At 39.1% G+C, this 26,527-nt stretch overlaps 1 protein-coding gene across 1 annotated transcript in view; it reads right to left on the bottom strand.

The window, feature by feature from the left end:
* Positions 1 to 26,527, bottom strand: part of SLC24A2 (solute carrier family 24 member 2) — a 101,302-nt gene that overhangs the window by 11,004 nt on the left and 63,771 nt on the right. The window contains exons 4-5 of the mRNA XM_057373475.1: positions 13,519 to 13,614; positions 11,850 to 11,938 (exon numbers count right to left, since the gene is read on the bottom strand). Of these exons, the coding sequence (XP_057229458.1) occupies positions 11,850 to 11,938; positions 13,519 to 13,614 (185 nt within the window). The remainder of the gene's footprint in view (positions 1 to 11,849; positions 11,939 to 13,518; positions 13,615 to 26,527) is intronic.

The following is a 26,527-nucleotide window of genomic DNA, read 5'->3' on the forward strand; positions in this document are numbered from 1 at the left end:
CATATGTTGATACTGTTAATAATATTTTCTACTTTCTGCTAATTTTGATTGAAGAACTTGTCTTGATTATTCCACTATTGTGAATTGCTGATTTGTTCAACTGCCTGAACTGATCAGTACCTACAGAAGCAAGCTCAGCTCTTAGCATGGGATMTTTCACTACAAAGGTATCATCTGACACCAGTGGACTGAAAGCAAATGCCTGTTAACCTCTTGACACATTGCCAAGCTGCAGCTACTTTTGAATTATGTGTTGATGTCAACAGAAGACAATATCTTTTTAATCCCTACAGAAGACAATATTTTGTTAACTCTATGTTTTGTGAAAATCCCAAGTTGCATAACTATAAGACAGCAGTAAAATGAACAGGTCATAATAGTTATAATCATTAATAGAAGGGCATAATTTGTGTCACTCAACACAGTACTTTAGAGATGCTCCTAAGCAGCTTAAGAGGCTCTCTTTTGCCTTTAGCTCTTCACTGAAGTGGATATACTGTGCTTCATTGCAGCAATCTACCGAAACCCGACTTTGGGGAACTCTGCTGGAGCAGAAGTTTGTGAGGCTACTTCCCAAAACCCAAATCCATTCCTTTTCCATTCTGGTAGATGCTATTGGGGTGGGAAAATCAACCTGAGACAGAAGCTCAGCTTTGAAAGATGATGACTGAGACACAATCTGAGCACAAAAGGACCAATTGAAGGGTTGCCTAGGTAACTCTTTCTGAATGGCCTATGTGTAATTCAATCAGCCAAATCAGCGGGAATAAAGCTCTCTAAGTGACTGCTGCATAAACAGCACTGAGTGGCAAAGTACTTCCTGAATTGCCATCTTTAGAGATTAGCCATGATTAACAATTGTAYTTAATCACAACAAAACTTCACATTAGTCTGAGTTTGCACATGAGTCTTAAAAATATCTAGCAGTAATGCCTCGGTTGGTTCATGCAATACCGTACCAGCACACGCTGTAGTTCAACACTGGGCCTTGCTCTGTTCTCATGTCTGTGTCAAACACCTCTGGGTGTGCATGAGCACGGGGGGCAATAGGAGTGGCTGTAGCAAAGGACCACAAAGAATTGCTGTTGGGCATGGACAGATGTCTCCTGAGAAACCTTGGTCTACCTGTTCGAGATCTTTTCACCTTCCAGTAGTCCTGCATCATCCCTTTCCCCAAGATGWCTATCCACAAAATACAAGGCCAAACACAAGCTCACAGTGCAGGCAAAACATTTTTCTTGCTAGTTTAACTCCAGGATACACATTACAGATGTTACAGAATGGATATTCATTTCCTGTTTTRTAAATTTGATTTGGCACCTGATTTTTAATGCTGACCTTCCAAAAATCAGTGGGAATAACAAARTTCAAAGTACCTGTAGATCTAGCTTCCATGAATTTCAAAGCAATACTTAATTATCCACTGAGGTTGAAGAAATGAATGGGAAATAATTTCAGCAGTTCTAAACCCACACAGATGTGAGCGTCATGCTGTGGCTACGCAGCAGTGGCAGAAACTGAGTGAGCACAGATTTATGGCAGAGAGTGCATGGACTGTGGCTCCAGCCATGTGCATTCTTAATATGCATTATCCCAGTTTGTATAAACTAATCCTGACACTATAGTTTTGATTTGTTTTAGTCTGTGCAACATTGCAATGTTCAGTATGATTATATTCTGCAACGCTAAGAAGAAAATGTAGTTATGCTATACACCAAGGAATTCAATTGCCTAAACACATATAATGGCAACATTTTAGACAGCTTTAGGTATCTACCTTGACCCCCATATACCCCACCAGCAGAGAATATTCTGCTTGCTTTAGGACACACCTGCCACCAATGAGCAAACATCTCCATTTCCTTAGGGCAACTTAAGTGCTACTAYCTACCCATATGCACTCCAAACTCATTCCCTGCTATGACTGTGTAGCTAATTAACTTTAACAATACTGGACCGACTGTTGGGAAGGCTGAKGTGATGATGTTCATCACCTGATGTGATGAATGCTGATGATAACCTGTTAGAGACAAACTGCCATATTAATTCAGACCGATTTACACCAGTAGCTTGCAATGGTCAGACACTGGCATTCAGAGATTAAATATTGGAACGTGGCATAATTTTTTGTCTTGCACAAATTCACAGAATCATAGCAATATTTAGGCTGGAAAAGACACTTTAGATCATCAAGTCCAACCCTAACACTGCCAGCTCCATCACTAAACCATGCTGCCAAACACCACATCCACACATACTCTAAATACTTCCATGGATGGTGACACGACCACTTTCCTGGRCAGCCTGTTCCAGTGCTTGATAACCCTTCCCATGAAGAAATTTTTGTAAAATACAATCCAAACCATCTCTGACCCAGCTTGACGCCATTTCCTCTAGTCCTGTCACTTGTTACTTGGGACAAGAGACTGACCCCTGACTGGTTCAACCCTCCTTTCAGGTGGTTGTAGAGAGCAATAAGGTCACCCCTGAGCCTCCTTTTCTCCAGGCTGAACAGCCCCACCTCCCTCAGCTGGACTTGTGCTCCAAAGCCAGCACCAGCTCCACTCTGGACACACTCCAGCTGTTCAATGTGTTTCTTGTAGCGAGGGGCCCAAAACAGAGCACAGGATTTGAGACGTACCCTCACCAGTGCCGAGGGACAATCCCTGCCCTGATCTTGCTGCCCTCACTGCTGCTGACACAGCCCAGGATGCCACTGGCCCTCYTGACCACCTGGGCAAGCTGGTTTGTGCTTAGCTGCTGTTGGCCAGCCCAGAATCRCAGCATCACAGCATCAGGGCTGGAAGKGGCCTCTGAAGATCATCCAGACTAAACCACCCCCAGCTCCTTTCCTACCATGAAGCTTTTCTGCCACTGTTTCCTAGCCTGTAGAATTGGTGCACGGGGTTGATGTGACCCAAGGGCTGGACCCAGCACTGGCCTTACTGAACCTCACCCCACTGGTCTCAGCCCATGGATACAGCCTGTCCAGACCCCTCCGCAGAGCTTTCCTATTTTCCAGAAGATCAACACTCCTACCAACTTCGTGTCATCTTGATCCCCTCACCCAAATTATCAATTTAAACAGGGCTGGCCCCAGTACTGAGCCCTCAGGAACACCAGTGCTGGACTGACAGCTGGATTTATCTCCATTCACCAGCACTCTCTGGGCCCAGCCATACACTCAGTGTTTTACTCACTGAATCATCCACACCCAGCCCACTCATCCACACCACGGAAAGCCAGAATCTCCAGAAGAATCATGTGGGAAATGGTGTCAAATGCTACTAATGTCCAGGCAGACAATATCCTCAGCCTTTCCCTCATTTACTAAGTGAGTCAACTTGCAATAGAAGGAGATCAGGTTGGTCAAGCAGAACTTTCCTATGACAAACCCAGGCTGGCAGGGTCTGATCCCCTGGTTGTCCTGCACATGCTGAGTGATGRCACTCAGGATGATCTRCTCCGTGACCATCCCTGCCACCGAGGTCARACTGATGGGTCTGTAATTTTCTGGGTTCTCATTCCCATCCATGCTGTAGCTGGGGGMTACAGAATGGATGTAGCCATCTCAAGATTTAATAATGTAGCCATCTCAGGCTTCATTCTGCTCCCCATCCCTGTCTTCTAGCCCAGGGGTCTGATTTGCCCTGATGACAGCCAATCTTGGTGTTAAAGACTAGGGCAAAAAGGCATTGAGTACCTCAGTTTTTGCCTTATTCCTTGTCACTGCATTTCCTGCTGCATCCAAGAAAGGATGGAGATTGTCCTTAGCCCTCTTTCTGAAACTAATGTCTTTTTAAAAATCCCTTTTGTTTCTAGAAACACTTTTCATTGTCTTTAAGTGCAGAGGCCAAATCAAATTCTAGTTGGGCTTTGGCCTGTCTAATTTTCTCCCTGCATAATCTCACAGTACCCTTGTAGTTCTCCTGAGTTGCCTGTCCCTTTTTCCAAAGGTCATAAACTCTCCTTTTTCTCCTGAGTTCAGCCAAAGCTCTGTTCAGCCAGGCTGGGCTTCTTCCCAGACAGCTCTTTCAGCACATGGGGACAGCCTGCTCCTCTACCTTTAGGGTTTCTTCCCTCCATAATGTTCAGCCTTCCTGCACCCCCTTGTCCTCTTGGGACCACTTCCCAAAGAACTCCATCAACCAGGCCAAAGTCTGYCCCCTGGCAGTCCCAGGCAGAAATTCTGGCAGTTCTGCTGACTGCCTCCTTTACAGCTCTGAGAACAGAAAGCTCTCATTTTGTGGTGTCTGTGCCCAGTGGCCTCTGACCACCACATCTCCCACTAATGCTTCCCTTTTCACGAGCAGCAGGTCCAGCTGGGCYCCTTCCCTGGCCAGCTCCCTCACCCACTGTGTCAGGAATATCAGGGCATGTTCYGCAGTTCAGAAATCTCCTGGACTGTTCCCTTTCTGCTGTGTTGTATTTCCAGCAGATATCTGGTATGTTTGAGTGTCCCAGAAGAAAAAGGTCCAGCAATTGTAAGGCTTCCTCCAGCTCTTATAGCATATTTTTGTCTGCCTCTTTGAGCTGGTTGGATGGTCTATGCCAGACTCCCACCAGGATATTGGTCTTGTTGGTCTTGCCCATAAAAACTCAACCCTTTTATCACCATTATCAAGCTTTAGAACATAAATAGAGCTAGAACTCCATAACCTACAGGGTTTACCTGCCTGCCTTGACCACTCCTCCTGGAATGTTTACCGCCATCTATTGAATCACTTCAATTGYGTAAGTAATCCCACCATGTGCATGTTACTGCAATTACATCATTGTTTTCCATCTGCTGAATGGTGTCCAGCTCCTCCTSTTTGCTGCACAAYTGCRTGCATTGGTGTAGATGCACTTTAGTTGGGCTATCCATCCTGTCACATTTTTGGGGGGAGGAGCTGTAATTACCATGTGACTGTTGTTGRGTACTGAGGTTGTTTCTAATGGATTGACGATGCTTAGGCCTTTGCAGCTGTGTGTGGATCTCGATTCCACTGCCTCCACTGAGATGGTGAAGGTGCTGTGTGAATTGGTGCAGGGACATTTCAAAYGTGCTCTGGTGTACTCAGCACATCATGGTGCAGACTGAAGGACTCACTGGCACATGTTCTTCAAATATTGATGTGCYACTCCTCGGCTAATCTCTAGCTTGCCTGGGTTTATCCCTTTCTTCTTTCAAATCTAGTTTTAAGCACTTTCAATGAGCCCTGCTAACTCTCATCTTTTTGCTCCTTTGAGACAGGAGTACCCTGTCTCTCACCAGCAGGCCCAGACTTGTTTCAGATATCCACAATTAAAACCTCTAAAATTCTGCTGGTGACACCACTGTGACACCACTGGTGGAGCCAATTATTGTTTTTCTGAGTCGTCCTGTTTCTTCCCTCATAATCTACAACTGAAAGAATACACAATGATACACTTGTGCCCCTCATCCTCTAACCAGTCATTAAAGATTTAGATGTAAGCTGCATTAGATTTTCACATATAACAGTCATTACAGTGTTCCTATTAAATTCTTACTAGCTGTCATAATTCTTTTTACTCTTTATGCATTGGAGCCTCATTTTCTCTTGCTTGTGTTTGAGACTTTTTGTTAGAGACATTTGCAGTGCTGAATATCATATGTATACTAATGCCTAGATAGGATGTATGTGGTACCCTAGCCCATATTTTCTTCATTATTATTATTATTATTATTATTATTATTATTATCATTATCATTATCATTATCATTATCATTATCATTATCATTATTAATTATGATGATGGAGAAATTTATCCTCTATTAGGAAATGCTGTCTTTGCATATTCTGCCAGGGTTAATGAGACATATCTTCAGCTACAAAAAATTCCCAGTTTTAAGAAATGAGATTAGAAGTGTTATTTTGCTCAATGTTCTCTTTCATATATCTATAACAAATATATTTTTCTTTTAAACCAATCTACATACATTCATAACTCCATTCTTGCTACTTCAAGACTGTTACTTAAATCATTATGAAATACGGAAAAGGTACAAAACCTCAGGATGCTCCATATTTCACAGTTCTTTATGCAAGAACATCTATCAGATACTTAGCGGCAATCCCTGGGAAGAAAGCATTTACTGGTTTGCTCAGGACTGACAATTTTTAGAAACATGGAAATGACTTTAAAGATCATCCATTTYCAACCCCCTGTCATAGACAGTGATGTCTCCACTAGACCAGGTGCTCAAAGCCCCAWTCCAGCCTGGCCTTGAACACTTTTACCACTCCAGCTGGAGTATCTGCAACTCCTATGGACAGCCTGTTCCAGTACCTCACCACCCTCACAGTGAACAATTTATTCCTGGTATCTAATCTAAACCTATCAAATTTTCTCAGTAAAATTTTTCCAAACAGAGGAAATGATGGTGTGTTTCACATTACATAAACAACACAAACATATGGTGACATTTCATTCACAATTATTTTGTTTATAAACAACAGCTAATAGCWAAATCCATCTGCCAAAGTCACAAGGTAGTCATTCCTTCTAGCAAACATCGCAAAATCACTGTCTCCATAAAGGCTTATTCTCCTATTACATTAGCAAAAATCGTTGCTTTTCCGGCACAACATTAAACRGAATCTGCCAATGTTTACCAACTAATATGTATTAACAGCTATAACATGAGAACTATAAATACCATATTCTGAGGATTAATCTGCTAGTTCACCTAAAATGAAGAGCTACACTATAGCTCTTTTTGTTTGTACATTTCTTGGGCATTCTGAGAGTTGATACAATTAATCAATAAAGAATTAGCTTTAGGGCTCCAGAAGAGAGGAAACTGAACAGAGGAATTATTTGCAGTTCAATTCACTTATGCTATAGTACAGATATTGAACCACCTATAAAGAGGCAATTTCTTTCCTTGCTGCAAAACACTGCCCAGGTATTTTTTGTTTTGGAGTGTTTGTTTCTTTCTTTGTTTGCTTGTTCATGGGGTTTTTTTTTGGAAATGAGCTCTGCACAACTCAACTTTTCCAAGGGAGTAAGTAAAGAAAAACTGATGTGATCTCATATTTTCTCGGTCCCAGAAGTATGTAGTGATTTTCAAAATTGAGGTCTATGTTTTTCYTTAGGAGGGCACATCTCACATTAATCTATTTAACTAGAAAGGCAACGAGTATAGGCAATTGGAGCCCTACTATGAACAGCCTCAAGTCTTTGCCTTCTGTTTCTTGTCTGTAAGCTGAATCACTCATTTATCTTCTCTTAAATCTCATTTAAAAAAAAATGCAAACCAAGGTGAGACAGTAAGCTAGTAYAGAGCATGCAATTTCTATGGGGTGACTAAGACAGAAAGCAACTTTTTTCCTCATAAATTCTTGAGTAAAATTAAAGCAGGCAGTAATACTGAACCCCTCAGCTTGAAGAATGTGTTCTGTATATGTGGATAGTCATCTTAGAGCAGCTAATTTGTGCCAATGGTCGCTGCACTGTCGACTCACTGAAGAAAGTTATCTTTTGAGTGCACCTGATGGGAAGGAGTAAAGTCAGGTAGGTGTTTGTCTAGATTCTGTGGTTGCTGCTTCTCTTGGGCTCCTGCACAAACAAGTAAAATGGCAGCTCCCAGAGCTTATATACTAGTTTTAATGCTATGTTATTGCCAGCACTCTTTGGGGAACTTGAAGAGAAATTCTCAGAAWGTAATACACAACACTGCAGTCAGCCCACCATGAGACATAACAGCTGTGGTTTGTCTTTTTCTGAAGAAAAAGTCTTTGTCTCCATGCCACTTTTCATAGTCCTAATTTTCAAGTAAATCAAACTGGTTTACAGCAGCAAAGAGCATGGAATGGGCAACTGAGTAACCTTGGGAAAATAAAGATCAACTCCTTTTGATAGTAGCACCTTTTTCATAAGTTACAACGAGCAAACAAGATGCAGATGTTTATGTTAGGCCAGGTGTGGCAACTGAAAAAATAGTTGGGCTTTGGAAAATATTTTTTTTAAATGATGAATCAAACAAATACCAGGGATAGTRGAATATATTACAGGCTTACAATGAAGGCTGCTGTAATCTTCTTTACCCTGTCTTTCTATGAAATGGCAATGTKTAACACAGCCCAGATTAATACCCTGAGACAGAGCACGCAACGCAACTCACATTCACACCATGCTAATTTGATGCAAATGGAATGAGTATTCAGGGCAAGAGAGACATGTCCCCATCAGGGCTCTGTCCTGAAACACAGCACATGGTGCTGCTGCTCTTCAGAGGGGAAGGCAAAACATGCTTTACTAAATGGTTGTTCAAGTAAAAGGATTAAATTYCATGCAAACAATGAAGGCTTTGCACTGCTCTCCTACTGCATAAAAATTGCCTAATATTTCTATGGGAAAGTTACCTCGGTCATGGTTGGTATGTAAACATTTTTCCAGTGGGGTTTCCACGGAAACAGGAAAAACTGTGCGCATGTGTACGTGTGTATGTGTGTGTGCGTGTGTGTGCGTGTGTGTGTAGGTGGGAGGAAAAGGTGTTATCTTCAGATTGGAAACTATTTTTAGGTAAGCCACAGGTCAAAACGAGTACCAAATGCTAGTTAAGAAGGTGGCTGGGGGTGGAACTGGACTTCTCAGAAGGATCACTCTCTGAAGGGCAATTTATAAAACATCTAATGAGATAGCAAGTGTCTTTTTAGTCTTCTTTCATTTTCTTATGCACGCTTGGTGCCACTCCATCAAGTTTTATATAACAGAGTCTTCTCCTCTGTGGCAAAATGCTAAAGGTTAAGAGACAGACTGCTGTAAGTAGAACAAAATCCCCAAGGAAGATGCAATATCCAGCAGAAAGGAAGGCAATTTCTGACTTCAAATAAAGCTGTAATGTCTTACAGATGGTATGGTGGGAGGAGGTATTGTTCCCTCCTGTGCTGGCTGGGGAATGGGAAGAACACCACAGCCGTCTGTCCTTCTTAGCTGATGATCCCAATTTTATAAAAATGTAGGGTACGGCTGCTGCTTGTAGTTAAGTGGGGTGATATGAGTCTTGCTATGTGGCACAAATGATTGGGTTGCTGGGTACATTTTCTGGACAGTCTTTTTTAATTACTGCAAGCAGCATCAAAAGAGCGTTTTTCTTGGTGCTCAGGGACTTGAGATAGAAAGAGAACAGTAGAATTTCCCTGGAGGACAGTGGAGTATGAAAAATGGAGTTAAGGTCCYAGCAAAAAAGGAAAAGCAAGACAGTGGTGCTTGAAGAAAGAAATGAAKATATTAAAAACAAAAAAAAATTTAGGTGAAATATACCTAGTTCATGATACCTTGAATAAGTCACTAACTGACAGTGTCCTTGAATCTGTCTAGTGTGGTATTTTAGCCTTGTGTAAGTCTTTCCTTCTTTCTTGAAAAAGAAGGAAAGGAGAAAAGAAGAATTTGGAAAAAAGTATAAATATGTTCCAAAAAAGCCCCTAAAGAAACCAGGAGAGGTATATAGAAAACTCAATCATGGCAACTGGAGTACTATGCTTAAAAAWTTTTTTTTTCAAATATCTGAAAATGAAAATACAGTATGAAAGCTATTTTCTTCTCCTTTGTTTGCATTCTTATCTGAGACCTTCTTTTCACTGGGTCTTTTCTCAACATTCTAATTTTAAAATAATAGGGGGTTTATAAGTAAAACAGATTTATGTGCATATTCTGGTTTTACTAAAGGAACATAGGATATTTAATGTACTTATTTTCAGGCAATTCTAACTCCAATATAGAGACAAAYATTCTAAAATGTTTGTGTCTAGGGATTTAGACCCAGACGCTGCAATCTGCATCAGCAAAAAGTAAGAAAAATCACAAATATGACAGTGGTTTTTTTTGCAAGAGGGAAAAGCATGAGAACCATAGTGGAATTTGACAGTGGAAGTGAAAGAATTAGATTTCTATGCAGGTCTTCTGTATCATCACTGCAAACATGTTTTAGGATAACCTGCTATGTGAGTATACCCATTTCACATCCCACAGTTTTCAGGACAACATTTTATCCCCCGAAGGCTTATTTGAAGCATTGTTAGTCCAAGTTGACAGGGTCTCTAATTTTCTCAGTTCTAAATTATCATTACCCCAACATGGAGGCACTAACAGAACTTATGGATAACAAAACAAAACCTTTAGACTATTCAAGTCGAAAACTGGAGAGGAACAGTTTTATACTATCTATCCAAATTCTGACTACTCCTTTCGCAAAAGAGTAAGGAAAAATCATCAAAATTTCAAGCTACCTGATCAAATTCTACACAGAAAGAGAGGCAAATGATGTCAATATACAAAGAAGAACACTTGGATACAAAAAGATCAAAATTCAAGACCATCTGTAGGTCAAGTTTGGAAAAGCTAAAAAGAAGGCTTAAGAGGGCAATGACTAATTTTCCTTCTTCAAATTCTGATCTTCATGAATGGAAAGGGTCACAGAAATCCTGTATGTGGGCTTTTGTTGTTGCCTATAAATTTTGTTGTCTTCTGTAATTTGTGAGTAATCCTATTAGTGTTCATGAAGTCAATATACAGAGCAAAAGGAAACTGAAAAGACCAGTGTTAGCTTCAGAGTGGTGCCACAGTTTGGGAAGGTGTTTAAGGAAGCTATGCACAAAAAGCCAGGCAATACAGTGAGGAAAGGTTCTGATACATTGCAGAGTTGGCAGAGATCTTGAAAATGAACTAGGGTCCTGAGTACTATGGTAGGCTATTTATTTGTTCCATGGCTGAGTAGATATTTTTATTGCAACTTCTCAAAAATTCCAGTATATACCTTTAAATTACAAAATAGGTTTCAGCATATCTCATATCTCAGCCTAAGAGAGCTGCCAGGTTAACACTGGAAGAAGAGAAAATTGGAAAGGCCACCAGGGAGAATCCAGCATGGACCATCTCAAAATGCTGTTATGAGGTTGCTACTTTTTATTTTGACAGCAGATACCTGAAATCCTTTCCTTCAGACTGACGGAGCTAAATCTGCAGACTCACTCCTCCACCAGTTACAAACCTTCCTGCTTTGCTCTATTGTGCYGTTTGAATCAGGATACATAATGTATACCACATCTAATACATAAGAAYCATTGTTCAGAATGTCCTAATACTTGCTGAAATTAACATAAAAGTTCCAAAGTGTGCCTCACTGCAAATTTAGAATGTCTAAAGGCAGATGGAAGGAAGGCATTACTGAGTAATCTACTCTTGCAATAATTTTCCCTTCTTCCCCTGTACTTGCTTGAAATTGAAACCATTGTCTCAAATGATGAAGCTCCTTGACCTTGCAGATTTCTGAACAAGCCTAGGAAATGTTTTATTACAATGTAAATTGATTGCATGTGGACATTGCTGTGATATATGATTGCTTAAGATTACTTTTTCTTCCTTATTTTCACTGAACAATCTCAGTGGGAAAAAATCTTATGAAGCAAGGAAACAGAAGGCAGGGTGCATTAGTTTGTCTACAGGTCCTCTTTCATAATGAATTTTGATTATTCCACGACGCACATCATGACGGGCTCTCTTAAGAGAACAGGTTTTGTGCAACATGACAAACAACACCTATTAGCTATATTTGGGGCTGTAAATATCATATCTGTAAAATAAAAATACATTTCATTAAATACTATGTTTCAGACTACCATCTTGTTTTCATTTCACTGAAGGGCAGGAACAGAAAAGATCCCTGCTATATGGCAAGCTCTACATTGGGTTCAGTTGTAAATGAAGACTAAATATATTGTGGACAATTCAGACTGCCAGCTTCTTTCTATTAAGATGTTTACTTCCAGTGAAAAGCATAATCAAGCATGAAGTACGTTTACTAATATAAGAATTAAAAGAAGAATAAAAAAGTAATTAACCTCTTCTTCAACATTATGGGCAATTCCATTCTGCACTGGTCCCGAATCACTTGGTGGTGTTACTGCAACTTCCACTTTTGCACCTTTCTCTGTGGCACAGATAAGAGTAAGAAAACAACACATCAGAATACTAAATAATAAATATACTAGTGAAACAGCTATCATACATTCAGACTGAGCAGATTATCAATTATGAAGGGTGAACTGACACCTGTATTAAAGGAGAGAGAAAAAATTTTGTCTTTTGCTGCCTAGTACACATTTTGAATAAAAATCTTATGAGCAGTGAGCTAGCATTTGGAGAAATATTTAAGGTCATTGCAATATTCAATGCTCTTTGTTTGTGCTAAACTCACTGAGCCTAATACCTCAGGTAAAAAGTGACATGCAGCATTCACCCCTGACATTACAGAATGCAACGTGCTGCACTTGCAGTTGAGAGGATACATTCAATGACATAACTTTTATAACTCACTAACCCTTGCAATTAATAAAGTTACTTCCCAGCTCTAATCTTGCTGTCTCTTATGCAAAAATGTGGGGAAAGAGTAAACAGACAGTGTAATAACATCCAAAAACAGAGAATGATCTTTAAACCACAATCCTGTATCCCTTGTGCTAAACTTCCATAGGAGCTAAGGGGATAAAGCTGGGCCTTAGGTTTCTGATTCCAAACTTWTTCAAATGTATTCTTTGACTATCTTGGAATTCTCTAAGTGGTAAATACCTCTGAAGTATGTAGCACATGAAAGTGTCAATGGCCAAAAATCCCTTGGACAATATAAAGTAATGGGGAATAGCAATATAAAATACCTTATTCAAGTTCAACGTGCCTTATGGCATGCTCTTGTGCACAGAAGTAAATACAGCTGTCTAGTTACATTACTGCTATCCTGAGACTCTTCTAAATTAAAAATCTGAGATCACAGCCACAGTGGAGTGCCAGACTATCTGTAAATATTTCGGTATATGTGTGCTGTCTCTTAACCCCACAGTCAGCATTATGGCTTATTAACAGACTGTCCCAAACAGCTGCCTGATTTTGGAAGCAAATAATATGTAAACAAAACACAAGGTCAGAAAAAGTGTCAAGTAATAAAACAAATCAGATTTCATTGGACATATTTGTATCTGGTTTCCTAATGCAGATAAAATGAGTTAGAGAAAACAGGAAATACAGTACAGATTTTCTTTTAGTATAGGAACTTTGGAACTAAAATACATATTCTTGCCTTAATGGCAAACCTTAGCAAATTAATTTTGCACAATTAGCAGAGAGGGATCTAAATGAYTCCCAGCAAGTAGTATATAGACAAATCAAATTTTAAATATGAAACTGATGCTTTTTCTGACAAGTGTGGTACCATATGTAAAGGTGGAAGCTTTTCCTCACTAATTCTGTCACTGTAAGATATAACCTAAATCAGCTTTGCTTTTTCTTTTCAAACTGCTAGAAGGCTTTCTATATGCCTTGACTGGCTTTCTATTCTCAAATTTAATTCCTGTCCCATRCATAAATTTAATACTCTTTAGTACAGAGAATCAGAKTATTTTCAGTAAAATAGCATTAATSATATAAGAGAAAGTAATGATTAACAATTTTCAAACAAAATAAAATAGTGAAAGAGACTTTCAGGAACAGGTGATAAATCTGTAATGTTGGACTCACCATGATTAGCAGCTCCATTCTGTCTTTCACTGTCTTCCACCTGGCACTTCTTTTTGGCAATCTTATGCAGAATTGAAGCCCTTTCCTTGAACTTTCCTAAAAGAAAGTATTGTCATTATTACAATGCAGCCATTTTGAGAAGCAACCTTTCTTTTCCATAGCTTAGGCTCCATAGATCAGTGCCGAAAATTCATTTCAATTCCTCCTCAAACAGCAAATAYGCTATTAAACACCATCTCATGTTCCCATATATCAGGTGAGGTTTGGGKTTTTTTCTATTTTTTTGGTGGAAATAAAAATGTCACTTTTTTTGGAGAACTCAGCAATTAATAGAACAAGAAATTGGAACCAAAAGCTATAATTTTGCTTCAGAAGATGTCAGTAAAGTTCCACCTATTAACGTGCTTGTGTAGGATTTCAGCCAAAGCAGAAGATGAATATAGATGAATAAAGATACCATAAACAAAAACAGTTTCAGTTCTCAATTAGCAGTACAGCAGAACAGAATTTCATTTAACCCATATGTTGCATTATAGTGAATGCAGTCAGCTTTGCCACTTTGCATTCATCTATGTGTCTGTGATTTCTACACCCTTCAGTGCTTGGTAAAATTATGAAGATTATTCTGGGAGTTATTGGCAGTTACCAGTAACAGCCAGCACGACTTCATGAGRGGAATGTCCTGCTTATCAAATCTGTTTACGGTAAGGTAACCCACCCAGGCGACAAACGGATGCCAGCTGATGTGATCTTCCATTTCAGTAAAGCTTTCAATACGTTCTCCTACAGGATCCTTCTGGACAGCATGTCCAGCACAGCTGGATAAACACATTGTGTGATGGGTGAGCAGCGGCTCAGGGGACAGGGACAAAGGGTTACAGTGAATGGGGTGACATCAGACTGGGGATGTCACTGTGGGGTTCCACAGGGCCCCATCCTCGGCCCCTGCTCTTCAACACCTCCATAAATGACCTGGACACAGGACTGGAAGGGACACTGAGCAAATTCATGCAGACAATACAAAGCAGGGAGGAGCTGTTGGCTCTCTCAAGGGCAGGGAGGCCCCACAGAGAGACCTCAACAAACCCAGGGCAATCACCAACCATGTGAAATTCAACAAGGGAAAGTGCCGGATTCTGCACCTGGAATGGGGCAATCCTGGATGTACGGACAGACTGGGGAGTGAGGTGCTGGAGAGCAGAGCCATGGAAAGGGACCTGGGGGTCCTGGTCAGTGSCCAGTTGACCATGAGCCATTGTGCCCTGGCAGCCAGGAGGGCCAAGCGTGTCCTGGGGGGCATCAGGCACAGCATCACAGCCGGGCACGGGAGGGGATTGTCCCGCTCTGCTCTGACCTGGGGCGGCCTCACCTCAGTGTTGGGGGCAGATTTGGGCAATGCAATAGAAAGAAAAGCATTAAACTATTAGAGAGTATCCAGTGAAGGTCAATGAGGATGGAGAAGGGCCTTGAGATGAAGCCCTATCAGGAGTGGCTGAGGTCACTTGGTCTGTTCAGCCTGGAGACGACTGAGAGGAGATCTCGCTGCAGTCTACCATTCCCTCATGTGGGAAAGAGGAGGGTCAGACACTCTTCTCATCTCTCAGGTGACCAGTGATGGGATCTGAGGGAATGGCCTGATATTGTGTGAGGGCAGGTTTAGGTTGGATATAGAAAGAGGATCATCACTCCCAGGATGGTTGGGCACTGGAACAGCYTCCCCAGGGCAGTGGTCACAGCACAGCCTGACCAGTTCATGAAGTGTTTGGACAATGCTCTCAGGCACAAGGTGTCTCTCTTGGGGATGCCCTGTGCAGAAGTTGGGCTTTATGATCCTTGTGGGTGCCTTCCAACTCAGCTTAATCTGTGACTCTATGTTTCAGAAGAAGAAGAAATCCCCAGAATACATGATTTTCATACCAGTTTCTTAAACGTAAATTTTCTTCTAAATCTGCCAGGTTGGGTTTTTTTTTTTTTTTGTCTCCTGTGAGGTTAACCATGCAGCTCAACCTCTATAATCACTCCAGGGCAACACATCCCATGCTAAGAGGTTGTCATTCCAGATTCTGTCCCTCTTTATTGACCACTGCATCCAAATGACACATTCAAACCAGGCAATGTCAAATATGTCAAATATTAATATTAACTGAAATGAATCCTTTCTCTGCATTGATTACTCTTTCTACATAACAACTTATGACAGCCTATGTTGTGCAGAAAGTTGATGWATCTGCTTTTATTGTTATCCTGATTGCTACTGAATTTTAATTCTTCATCTCCTGTTAAAGAATTCCATTGAAAACTGTTCRTGCCCCTGCAGCAAACCCAGCACAGACTTAAGACCAGAAGGTATTTCAATGGAACTACACAAAAGACTAATAGTAGAAAGCARAAGTAAGAAGTCATGAATTAATTCAGTTATTTGGATGACAGTCACTTGTTTCCAAGCTAAAAGCTTGGAGAAGTTCCAAGCACACAAGGATAAATCATTAGTCAAGAAAGAAATCCTCTCTTCCTTCCCTAAAATGCAAACTTCAGACCCCTGTACCCACACTTYTGTGTGTGAAGTATATGAGCAGTTCACAGGGACTAGCAGCTATCACTGGCTGGGAAGTGGAATTAATTTATCAACAGCAAACCACTTGGGAAGTAATAAAAATACTACAAAYGTTTAATAAGCAATACTGTTCTTTCTGCAGTCCCTATCTTTTCACAAACACGTCATGCTCCAAGAAAAAAAAAAGTCAAAATTAGCAATTCACAATATTTTGCAAATATTATCTCTTTTTGGCACATAGAGTAAAACGCCTGCAGAATAGTATTTAAGCATAGAACACAATCATAAATAACAAGGCATCTCATTATTTCACTGCACAGGCTAAGAGACAGAGACTGTAGTTAGAAGGAAAGTAGCAAGAAAGAGTTAAAGAAAAGGTAAAGGAAAGAAGGGGAATTTTTGGGGATAGCAGATAAGAAAAAAAAAAATCAGAAAAAATGCAAATCATATCCCCAAACATTTTAAGCCAAAATGCTGAGTCAAGGTGGTTCCTAATTTCTTTTGAAAGAGTAGGGGCATTTAAAAATGCTTATCCAGAAGAATCAGTAGATATTAAAAGGTGTCTAGTGTAATTTCAGTTTGCTAAAGGATTATGCCACCTTTCAGACTCCAACTCAGCTTCATATGTTCAAGAATTTATCTTGTGATGCCACAGACATACAAATACATTTTATGCAAGCAATGCAAATGACGAGACATTTTATGCAAAATGTCTATGGAGCCATCCACGTCTCCACCTACTCCAATATGGCATAGGACTTTTCAATGAAAGTTTCAATTTCACAGGTTAATTTAAATKATTAAGAACTTAAGGATATTGTAGTATTTTATTTATGATTGTTTGAAACTGTGTAGATTTTCTTAAYGGAGAAACAGAAACATGGCCATTATTGAATTGAAAAGAGAACGTCTTTGCAGAGATTCACACTGGTTTAGATTAGCTTACTTGAATGTGTCCTCCATTTTTTCACATTTACAAAAGCCTTCCACCATCTTTAGAAAGGATTTCTGACACGGATTTTAACAATTTAAGTTACACCATTTCATTCGGGAGACTGGTCCACAGTTATAAGTCACTGTCATGGAAGTTGAAGTCAACATTTGAAATTGAAAGTGTATTTTGGTTTATTTTTATTTCTCAGTACATGCATGGTTCAGTTTACATTGTTTTACATCATTGCCTTCCATTTGAGTTACACAGTATAGTTAACGAAAGTGCAAGGAAATGATTAAAAGGAATTATTAACCATCAAAACCATGAAACTGACRAGAGCAGTAGTACTAGCCTGCATAAAGACAGCAGCATGTAAAAAGACGGTGGAGCAATGCCCCCTCCCTCCCTCCTTCCCTTTCTCTGCCATTTTCCTCCTCTAAAACAAATCAAAACTTGTTCATCGAAGGGAAAGCACAGAGTTACCAAGAAAAATAACCAGCTGAGGATGTATCTAAATCATTCCAATTTTCAAAAACCCTCTAAGATCAATCTTAGGCAAAGATCTTCTTTCATGTCTTTTTTCTTATCTTTGGGTGGACTTACTAAAATAAATCATAGGAATTTTATGTYACTGTACTTATTTCTAGAAGTAAGGTGCCCCCATTTCTGGTGTAACAGTCTTGTGCACCATGGTTTGACTATGTAACAGAGATTTTCACAGCAGCTGGTACAATGAGAATTTAGGTGAATGAGAATATATGATTCCATGCATCTAAAATAGGATAGACTGCTACAGAAAATYCTTAGCTAATCTAGGTTCACTAAACTCCAACAGATTTTGCAGCTTCTTTTAGTTTGCTAAAAATGAGGTAGAAGAAAGAGATGATCAAGGCCAGATGATTATCAAAGAAGGTAACTTAAAACTAAATTGGTTCTATTTGAATAGATACAAACAAATCAGTATTGTATAACATAGGTATGCCTTGATCTGCAAGAGTAACTCCAGCTGGCATCAGTTGGCAGAGATTCTCCTCCTGATAAAGATATATTAAGAAGTCAATCCTTAACCACAATCTAAATTCCAGTACAGACTCCCTGGGTCAGAAAAATCTTTGATTTGATGTGAAAACAGTTCTTCAAAAATTCACTCATTTAAATAATTCAAGACTCTACCATTTGCCTAGTTTTCAGTCTGTGATCAAAGGAAAACTACTGCATTGACGCAGCTATAGCCAAGCTTTCATGAGGCTGAAGATGTCAAATCTGTGGCTGTTGAGCACTCTGAACTGTATTTACTAATGCTGTGGAACATAACTGATCAGTCACAACTGATCAATTCCACAAATCCACCTTACATGCTTTCTCATTTAAAATCATGATCCTGCAGAAATATCACATGAAAACACACACAATTTCGTCATTTTGTCAGCTGTTGGTGGAGATCATTACCGTGAGGGTCTCTTACCATCTTGTAGGACACATTTACTCTCCCACTTGGGCCTGATTAATCTAAAATTAATTTAAAGTCCCTTTCAGACCAAAGAGGAACAATCAAAACAACAGAGATTAGTTTATAAGATGTGGAGCACRATGACTCTCTGGCCATTAGGCTGAATCTGATTCTGTATTACAGCCTAACCATTAATTTTTGCCTCTGATTGTTCTGATGCAGCAGAAGAATAAACACACTTGTGTTTCTCCACTGGAGGACTGAAAGAATATTCCCTATCTCCACTCCAGGCCTGAGGGCCTAGACATAGGGATGTACTTTATTAGAAAAAAATCAATGGATTTGTGACTGGATTTGTGTGTTCCTGTGACTAAGTTGCTGTGCAAAAGGTACAAAAACCTCAGTCAAATAAAGGAATAGAAAGAAGAAAACAGGTGATGCAAATAACTGTGATGCAGAGTGACAGCAATTAATCTTCTGAAAGATTAAAGTTTGGAAATCCAAACAGAAAGTTGATAATATAGTACACTTTGATCAAAATGCAACTCCTGGGACACGCTACTGATTACTTGTTTTGTGAAAGACAAGTGAAAATGATGATGAGAGTTATATTTAAAAAGGTAAACTGCATCACAGACTCTTGTCAATATTAGGATTTCTGATGATGAACAGCTTCCTTTTTATTTCTGCTACTGGATGGATTGTTCCTATTGCTACAGCATGATCCTGAATTATTTATTCATGAGAAGTGCTTTCTGAGATGACATTGAATATTAACAGCATTAYTTCTGCATTGGCACAGTAATAAGATACATATATATATATGTGTATCATACTGCAATGGGTGTTTCCCTACAAATAACTACATTTAGTTGGCAATAGAGTATTTAGGAATGTCAGAAGGTTACTTTTGAAACAGTAGATTTAATACTTCASCATAAAAAATAAAAAAATAAAAATCTTAACATACCTAGGTTTGAGGCTACAAAGAGAAATTGCCTCTGCATCTTGATTGTAATGAAGATTGAGATAAGACACAGAGCAAAGCTTTCCTCTGRTACACACATTTGAGTTGCCCAGGTKAATGGCTCCTTTCAGGCGCTTGAGAGGTCTATTTAAACAACACAGACACCACTGTTTGCCCGTTAAAATCTTCTTTCAGATATCTTTTCTTACACTGGTGTCACCCTGGTGAACCAGATGCTTAATCTGGGCAGTGAGGCAAGACCACTCCACGAGCTCAGGCCTGCTACAGATGACAAGAGCATCTCTCAACACCTGGCACAAAGGTGCTTGAAACCATCTCCTACAGCCAGCCCCAGGATAGGATAGTTATATTTTGTATATATATATATATATATATATACATCAACAGCAGATACAGAAAATAGCAGATGGAAGCAGTCATTTCCAATGCTCCCTGAGGAATGATCGTGGGTAAGTCACGCAATGAAGAGTTTCCTAAAATCTTCAAGATAACACTAGAAAGCAACTGTGTTTTTAAAAACGGAGAACTAGAGCATTTGTTTTAAATTCCCAAGATCAAAAAGAAGTAGGAATAGGAGCTAACTTTTCTTCRGGCCTCAAGATTTTCCCCATCCCCAAACATGCTGCCAATTTCTAAACTTAACATAATGAAAACATCTGTCTGACATTACAATCAGAGAGTTGGACAAGAGGCCTTGATCCTACAGACAATCGGGTCTCAGTTTAGGGATAATTCCAAATTGYAGAAGTGCTGACCGCACTAGGACTAAAAGCATGTGTTGGAAATTTAGTACACAGTTAACTGCTTTCCTGAATTAGTATGACAGARCTGCAATGCTTTTGAATCAGCAGAAAAATTTCCTGAGATTTCACTGAGCCCTGATTCACGCCCTAATTACTTCCTTCTTGTATTGCTAGAACGAGGATTTCAAACTGCAATTTTTTTTGTGCTGCAATTAAACACACAATTAATACTCCAGGAATAAACATGACTAGTTTTTGAAGTTTATTCATTACTTTCCAATAATACAGTAAACTGAAGTCACATAGCAATTGTTCTCAAACTCAGTGATCTGAAAATCCATAAATTAATTCCTCTTCTTGAACACATTGTAAAACATGACATCAAATAAGCATCTACAATCCATRTTATACTACCCCATATAATTTGCAAGTATGGCTTTGCATGTATGTTCTTTGCTAAAAGYATCCCATTGTATTTCCTTATCTGAAGTAGCAGAACTGAAATGTTGAAAAGAAAAGCTTGAAAAAAGAGTTGCAACTGATTAAGCCATCAATGAAGACATGCAAAAAGGAGTTATTCAAAAATGGAGAAACTGAAAATAGGATCAAGAAAAAAACAAAGGAAAATGTAAACACATAAAAGGCGCTCAAAGGGCTTCAAAAAAAGCTGATACAAACRATTCTAAAATATTTCTTACCTTCTTCAGTCATTGTGTCATAATATTTTAGGTTTCCATATGATCCAAGCTCTATAACATCACAGTAAAAGACACAGAGATAAGGAACCAGTAGACATTCAAGAAATGTACATGTTTTTGCACGTACTTAAAAAACTGGAACAGTGACTATGCAAAACATTTTGCAGGACAARGAAACACAGATTACAGAAATGGCACAATTTCCCCCCCTAAAATTTCACAAGTCATTGACTTTAGCTAAAATATTAAACTTGCTAAAGTGAGATGTAGGAGAAGTACTAGTTTGCTGGTTTGGGGAAAAGTAGTAAACCTTGACAGTACCTAATCAGCAGTAATACTATTTTGTTTTTCATTGATGCACCATGATTTTTCAACAGWTTTTCACAAAGATGAATTGTAGTAGAGGCCTGGCTATTCATATTTAACTGTAAAATACTATGATGATATAAAATCTGATACTTAACAGATCCTTTTATTTAAAAAAGAAACCTTCCAAATGAACATTTTTACCTCATTTGCAGAGACAGAGAATGCYTTATGCCATGTAACTAAATCATATAGGATATTATAATTGTTATAGTTTTAGTAAGTATGATTGGATTGTAATGATTTTTCATAGGCATAGTTTATAAAAAACAGTTACAAATATTCTTATGCTCTTGCTTGAACAACGCAGTGTCTTACTTGACCATAAGTATGCCCAACAGAATAGGACATTAAGTCTCTCTTAAGGCAAATAAAGATGTAATTTAAAGACAGAATTTAATATATTGTTTTATAGCAATATAGAATGCATATGCTGTTATACAAAAATGTTCTTAGTTTCAGAATAAACTCTTTGTAGCTGCTAGTATGTATAAGAAGCTATTGTCCTACTATCTTGATTTTAGTACTAAAGATTTCATTTCCTTACCTGAAAAGAGCTCCCAACAACTTCAATATGGATTTCCCTACACACAACATTTGTAAACACTTGTCCTGTTTAATTAGGGCTCAGCATTTGCTGATTCTATGGGCAGCACCCTTGTTTATACTTATTCTCACTGATCTCTGCCTTCATGTGTATGGGGTCTGCTTTGCTAGAATCTGGTGGTTGAGGACAGGACTGGAACACATATGCCAGGAATCTGTCAAAAGGAGTCTAAAGAGCAAACAAAGAAATGGAGGTACATGGAGAACAAAATGCTGGTGGGCAGGGGCTGCATAAATGAAGTTGAGAACAACATTGCACCACAGCAACAAACTTCAGAATTAACACAATAGCATGAGGCTTCTGACTTAGCAGATGAAGCAAAATGGATTTCAGAGGAAACCAACAACAACCGTGTGTTCTAAATCTCAAAAAAAAAAAAAAAAATTAAGGCATAGCAGAAAGGCCACCACTTCACACTCTGGCCATCCCATTTAAATCTATTTACTTCCCATCTGAAGTGCGAGATAAAAGACAAACAGGAAAGAAAAAAAGGGTCGATCTGACCTTACAGAGACTAAAAAAGAAGAGGAACAAGGTGATGCATGAGAGGGCATGATGCTGATTTTAATCATGTTCTGGGCACTTCAGCCATTCAACACACCAGGGATTAAACTAGGTTAATTCTTGCAGGTAGCAAAATTATTTCCAGGAAAGCTCTAATCTTTCTGGTGAGATTATTTTCTCCAAAGCTTATATTCCTATACCCAGGAACACTTTATACAATCATTGGCACACTGACTGCAATGCACAACAATGATCCCAGGAAACATCAGCTGCATGTATTCACACAAACTATTTTTGAGGGTTTCAAGATTACTTAGGTCAGTGCTGCTCGGCAGAGTGACAGGTCTGCCTCTATACACTCTGCCTTCAATATATTGTACTGGGCTCTGCTGTAAAATTTGGACTAAATCTGCTCTTTGAGTTCTCCTGTTATACTAAGATATATTCTGTTCAATATAACTTCTGGTAGACAGAAAATGAAAACTTTTTAGAAACAACATTGTATTGGAAAAATTTAACACCCTTAAAAGTAAACTTGTTAGAAATGGAATTGAAAAGGGTATTTGAAAAGTTGTCCTCAAACCCAACACAATTAAAATCTGACAACTCCATTTYTGTTAACATGCTATGCAATTCCCATAGTGAGGTCATAGGAGACAGACTGGATGACAGCCAGTACCTGCATCCCTGCTGGTTGCATGAAACAAAGAGGATGCAGAGATGCAGCTTAACAGCTGATCCCCAACAGTTACAGAGTCACTGAATTAATTTGTTCCCTTCTGCATATTTTTACACCAGAAGAGAACAGAAGGTTCCTGGTAATCCTGTCTGACATTCCTGAAGCATTACAACAACATTTGTCTTATTACCTACTGTTCTATACTGTGCTGGTAGGTGTCACATCACATCAAAGCAAACAGAAAGAAAAATGTTGTTAGTTAATGAGGCTACATGATTTGTGATTTCAGATTACATTCAAGACACCCAGCATGGCTTCACCAAGGGAAAGTCCTGCCTGACCAACTTAGCGACCGCCTATGATGGAGTGACTACATCAGTGGACAAGAGAAAAGCTACAGATGTCATGTATCTGGACTTCTGTAAGATCCCCTCAGGGTCTTTCTCTCTGAACTGGAGAGAGATGGATCTGTTTAGTGGATAAGAAATTGACTGGATGGTTGCCTCTCATGAGGGGCAATCCCCGATTCCAACACAGGCTGGGGATGAACAGATGGAGAGCAGCCCTGGGGAGAAGGGCCTCGGGGTGCTGTGGGTGAGAGGCTGGACATGACCCAGCCATGAGCAATCCCAGCCCAGAGAGCCAAACGTGTCCTGGGCTGCATCCAAAGCAGCGTGGGCAGCAGGGGAGGGAGGGGATTGTGCCCCTCTGCTCTGCTSTGCTGAGACCCCACCTGGAACACTGAACCCAGCTCTGGGGTCCCAGCACAGGAGGGACAGGGACCTGTTGGACACAGTCCAGAGGAGGTCACCAACTTGCTCAGATGGATAGAGCACCTCTCCTATGCAGATAAACATTGGGGTTGTTCTTATGGAAGTAAAGGCTATGAGAAGACCATAAAGCAGCCTGTCACTTAAAGCAGAGCTGCAAAAAAGATGSAGACAAATTTGTTACTAGGATTTGCTAAGCTGGAAAGAAAGTAGATTCAGACTAGACATAGGTAAGATATTTTTTATATGAAGGATGGTGAAAAACTGGCCCAGGTTGCTTAGACTGAGACGATGAATACCCCATGCCTGGAAACCTTCAAGGGAAGGATRGGCAGRGCTCTGAGCAACCTGATCTAGATGAAGACATCCCTGCTCATTGCAGGGAGGTTGCACTAGAWGATCTTTAAAAGTCCATTCCAAACAAACTGTTCTATGATTCTATTAAATACGATAGCTAATTTCTCTATTTATTTTACACTAAGTCTTGTACATACTGKCTGTGATTAAATACTCATTTCTGTCTTTTAAGTGGATAGCCCCAGGCTGCCACAGAAGAAACACAGAACCGATAGTTCTCTTTTCCTGCAACTAATATCTCAGACACAGACTGCAGCTGTCCCTGGTAAGGTCAGAAATGGGCCTGTCTCAGAGATTCTCAAAACCACTCGTAAGCCATACAGCTCTTTTAGAGACAGCACCCTGCATTACTGAAGGTATGCATCCCTTCATGAAAAACGTGAAGTCAGACTCTCAAATGAAAGAAGCACATTATGGATTTCTTCACCAAGCATGAGACTTTCACTTTGCATAAAAAGGGCATCTGTTTGAGAACGCATGTCACACTCCTCCAAGTTAATTAAAAGCTTCAAAGTTGATATATCTATAATTTAAAACAAAACTGCTAAAAAGAAAATACTGATAGCAATCCCATAACTTTTAGTACAATTCCACCACTGCATTTACTAGACTCTCCATTTGCTTGACTTCTACAGTCATGAAGGYGTCAAGTCTTAATCCTTTATCTACATCACTGGGAGCTTGGCTTAGAAGAAATTTTGAGGCATTCTGGMACAAGCAGATGGAGAGCACATACTTTTCCTCAGTTTTCATACCCATGAATTCAAACTACCAAAAGGTAGAATAGCTAAGACATAGAAGAAAGCTGAAATGGGAAGGTAAGGGCTCAAAACTGCTCACTCAATTGAGAACATTCATGCAGCAAAGAATTTCAACTTAAAAGCAAGCAAATAATTATGAAAAATCCTTAAGCTTATAAAGCCTAACCAACTATTGGAGACAGAAGAAAATTTCTATGTGAAAGGATGCACACATATTTCTGAAAGTCAGCAAATTCCTGGCAATCAAGACATTGTTTTGAAAAACCACTCTCCCCCTTGATATCTTTTTGAAATGACCTCTGATTTGCACTATTGTCACTGTGTTTAACAGGATGTCCTTTTTTTATCTGCATTTTTTAAAAAGAAGGCAAAAAGTTGGCCAAATGGATTTGAGGAATTCATAAAATAGCTCAAGGATGAAAAGGTTGTCTTTCCCTAATTTCCACCGTTTTTTATTCTAGATGTCATGCTCTTGAGAAAATTCAATTAAATGATGAGAGTTTCATCTATAAACAGAGAAAGCAGGGCACTTTAAAAGCTTTTCTAGATAAGTTGTAGTGACTATCCAAACTAAATTGGAATCAAAGTTTGAGTTGGTTTCAGCAGTGATGTTAGATTAGGAGCAAAGACCTCTCRATGCTAAGAACTTGTGAAAGATCTAGTGGAGATTAACATTACAGGTCTAAAATTAGAGTCCTAACCTCTAACAGATCTTTAATAAAAGATAATGTCTTTGTACAAATACTATTTGAAGCAAAACACAAAAAAAATCCCACCAATAGAAGGATATTACGAATTGTGAATTTTAAAAAGGAAGAATTAATTGAAATAATTTTGTTTCYGGTTATCTCATCTTATTCTGATTCCCACCATTTACAAGCTTTATAAACCTCTTAACTTTCTTACTGAGTAATTATATCTCGCCTGGGATAGATTGGGACTGCTGTGGGAGCTTAAATGTAATATTGCAGAATGCAGAGCAGAGAAAACAAATATTATTTTAAGGAGCAAAATACTTATTCTCCTACTACATGGAGGTAATCAGATATTGTACCCTGCATTTTTACTTGTGGACCTCACAGCTACCAAAAATGGAGGCTTTGCCACTGAGATGTTTCTGTGAAAAATACAAAATGACCCYTTTTGTATCTAAATAATACAATAAAAAACTGCATTGAATTTTAGAATTACATCTTTTTTGATTAAACTACTACCAATACTGCTTTATCAACACTTCTAAAACAAGAAAGAAAATAATATAAATTAAGTACTTCAGGTACTTGGCTATTGGGCCAACTRGAAGCAACTCAATTATTTACTACCTCCTGCATCTGAACTGTAAAAACACATGGTCACTTTTCATCTTGTTGTTAAATTGCAAGCCTTCTATTCCTGTTCTCTCTCCTCAGATGTCCTTGCCATTTTTTTGTTGTAGGTGGTTTTGTCCTGAAAATAATTTTAATAGAGTTGTCTGCTTTTATATAATTGGTTTATTTCAATATTATTAACTTGGAGTGAGAATAGAAATATAACAAAAAATTCATACAATCATATCAGTAGACTTCTGGGCAGATTAAGATAGTGACAACATTTAAAAC

This window comes from Malurus melanocephalus, unplaced genomic scaffold (genome assembly GCF_030028575.1).
Source record: "Malurus melanocephalus ecotype Western Australia unplaced genomic scaffold, MMel_1.1 scaffold_198, whole genome shotgun sequence".
NCBI classification, from domain to species: Eukaryota; Metazoa; Chordata; class Aves; order Passeriformes; family Maluridae; genus Malurus; species Malurus melanocephalus.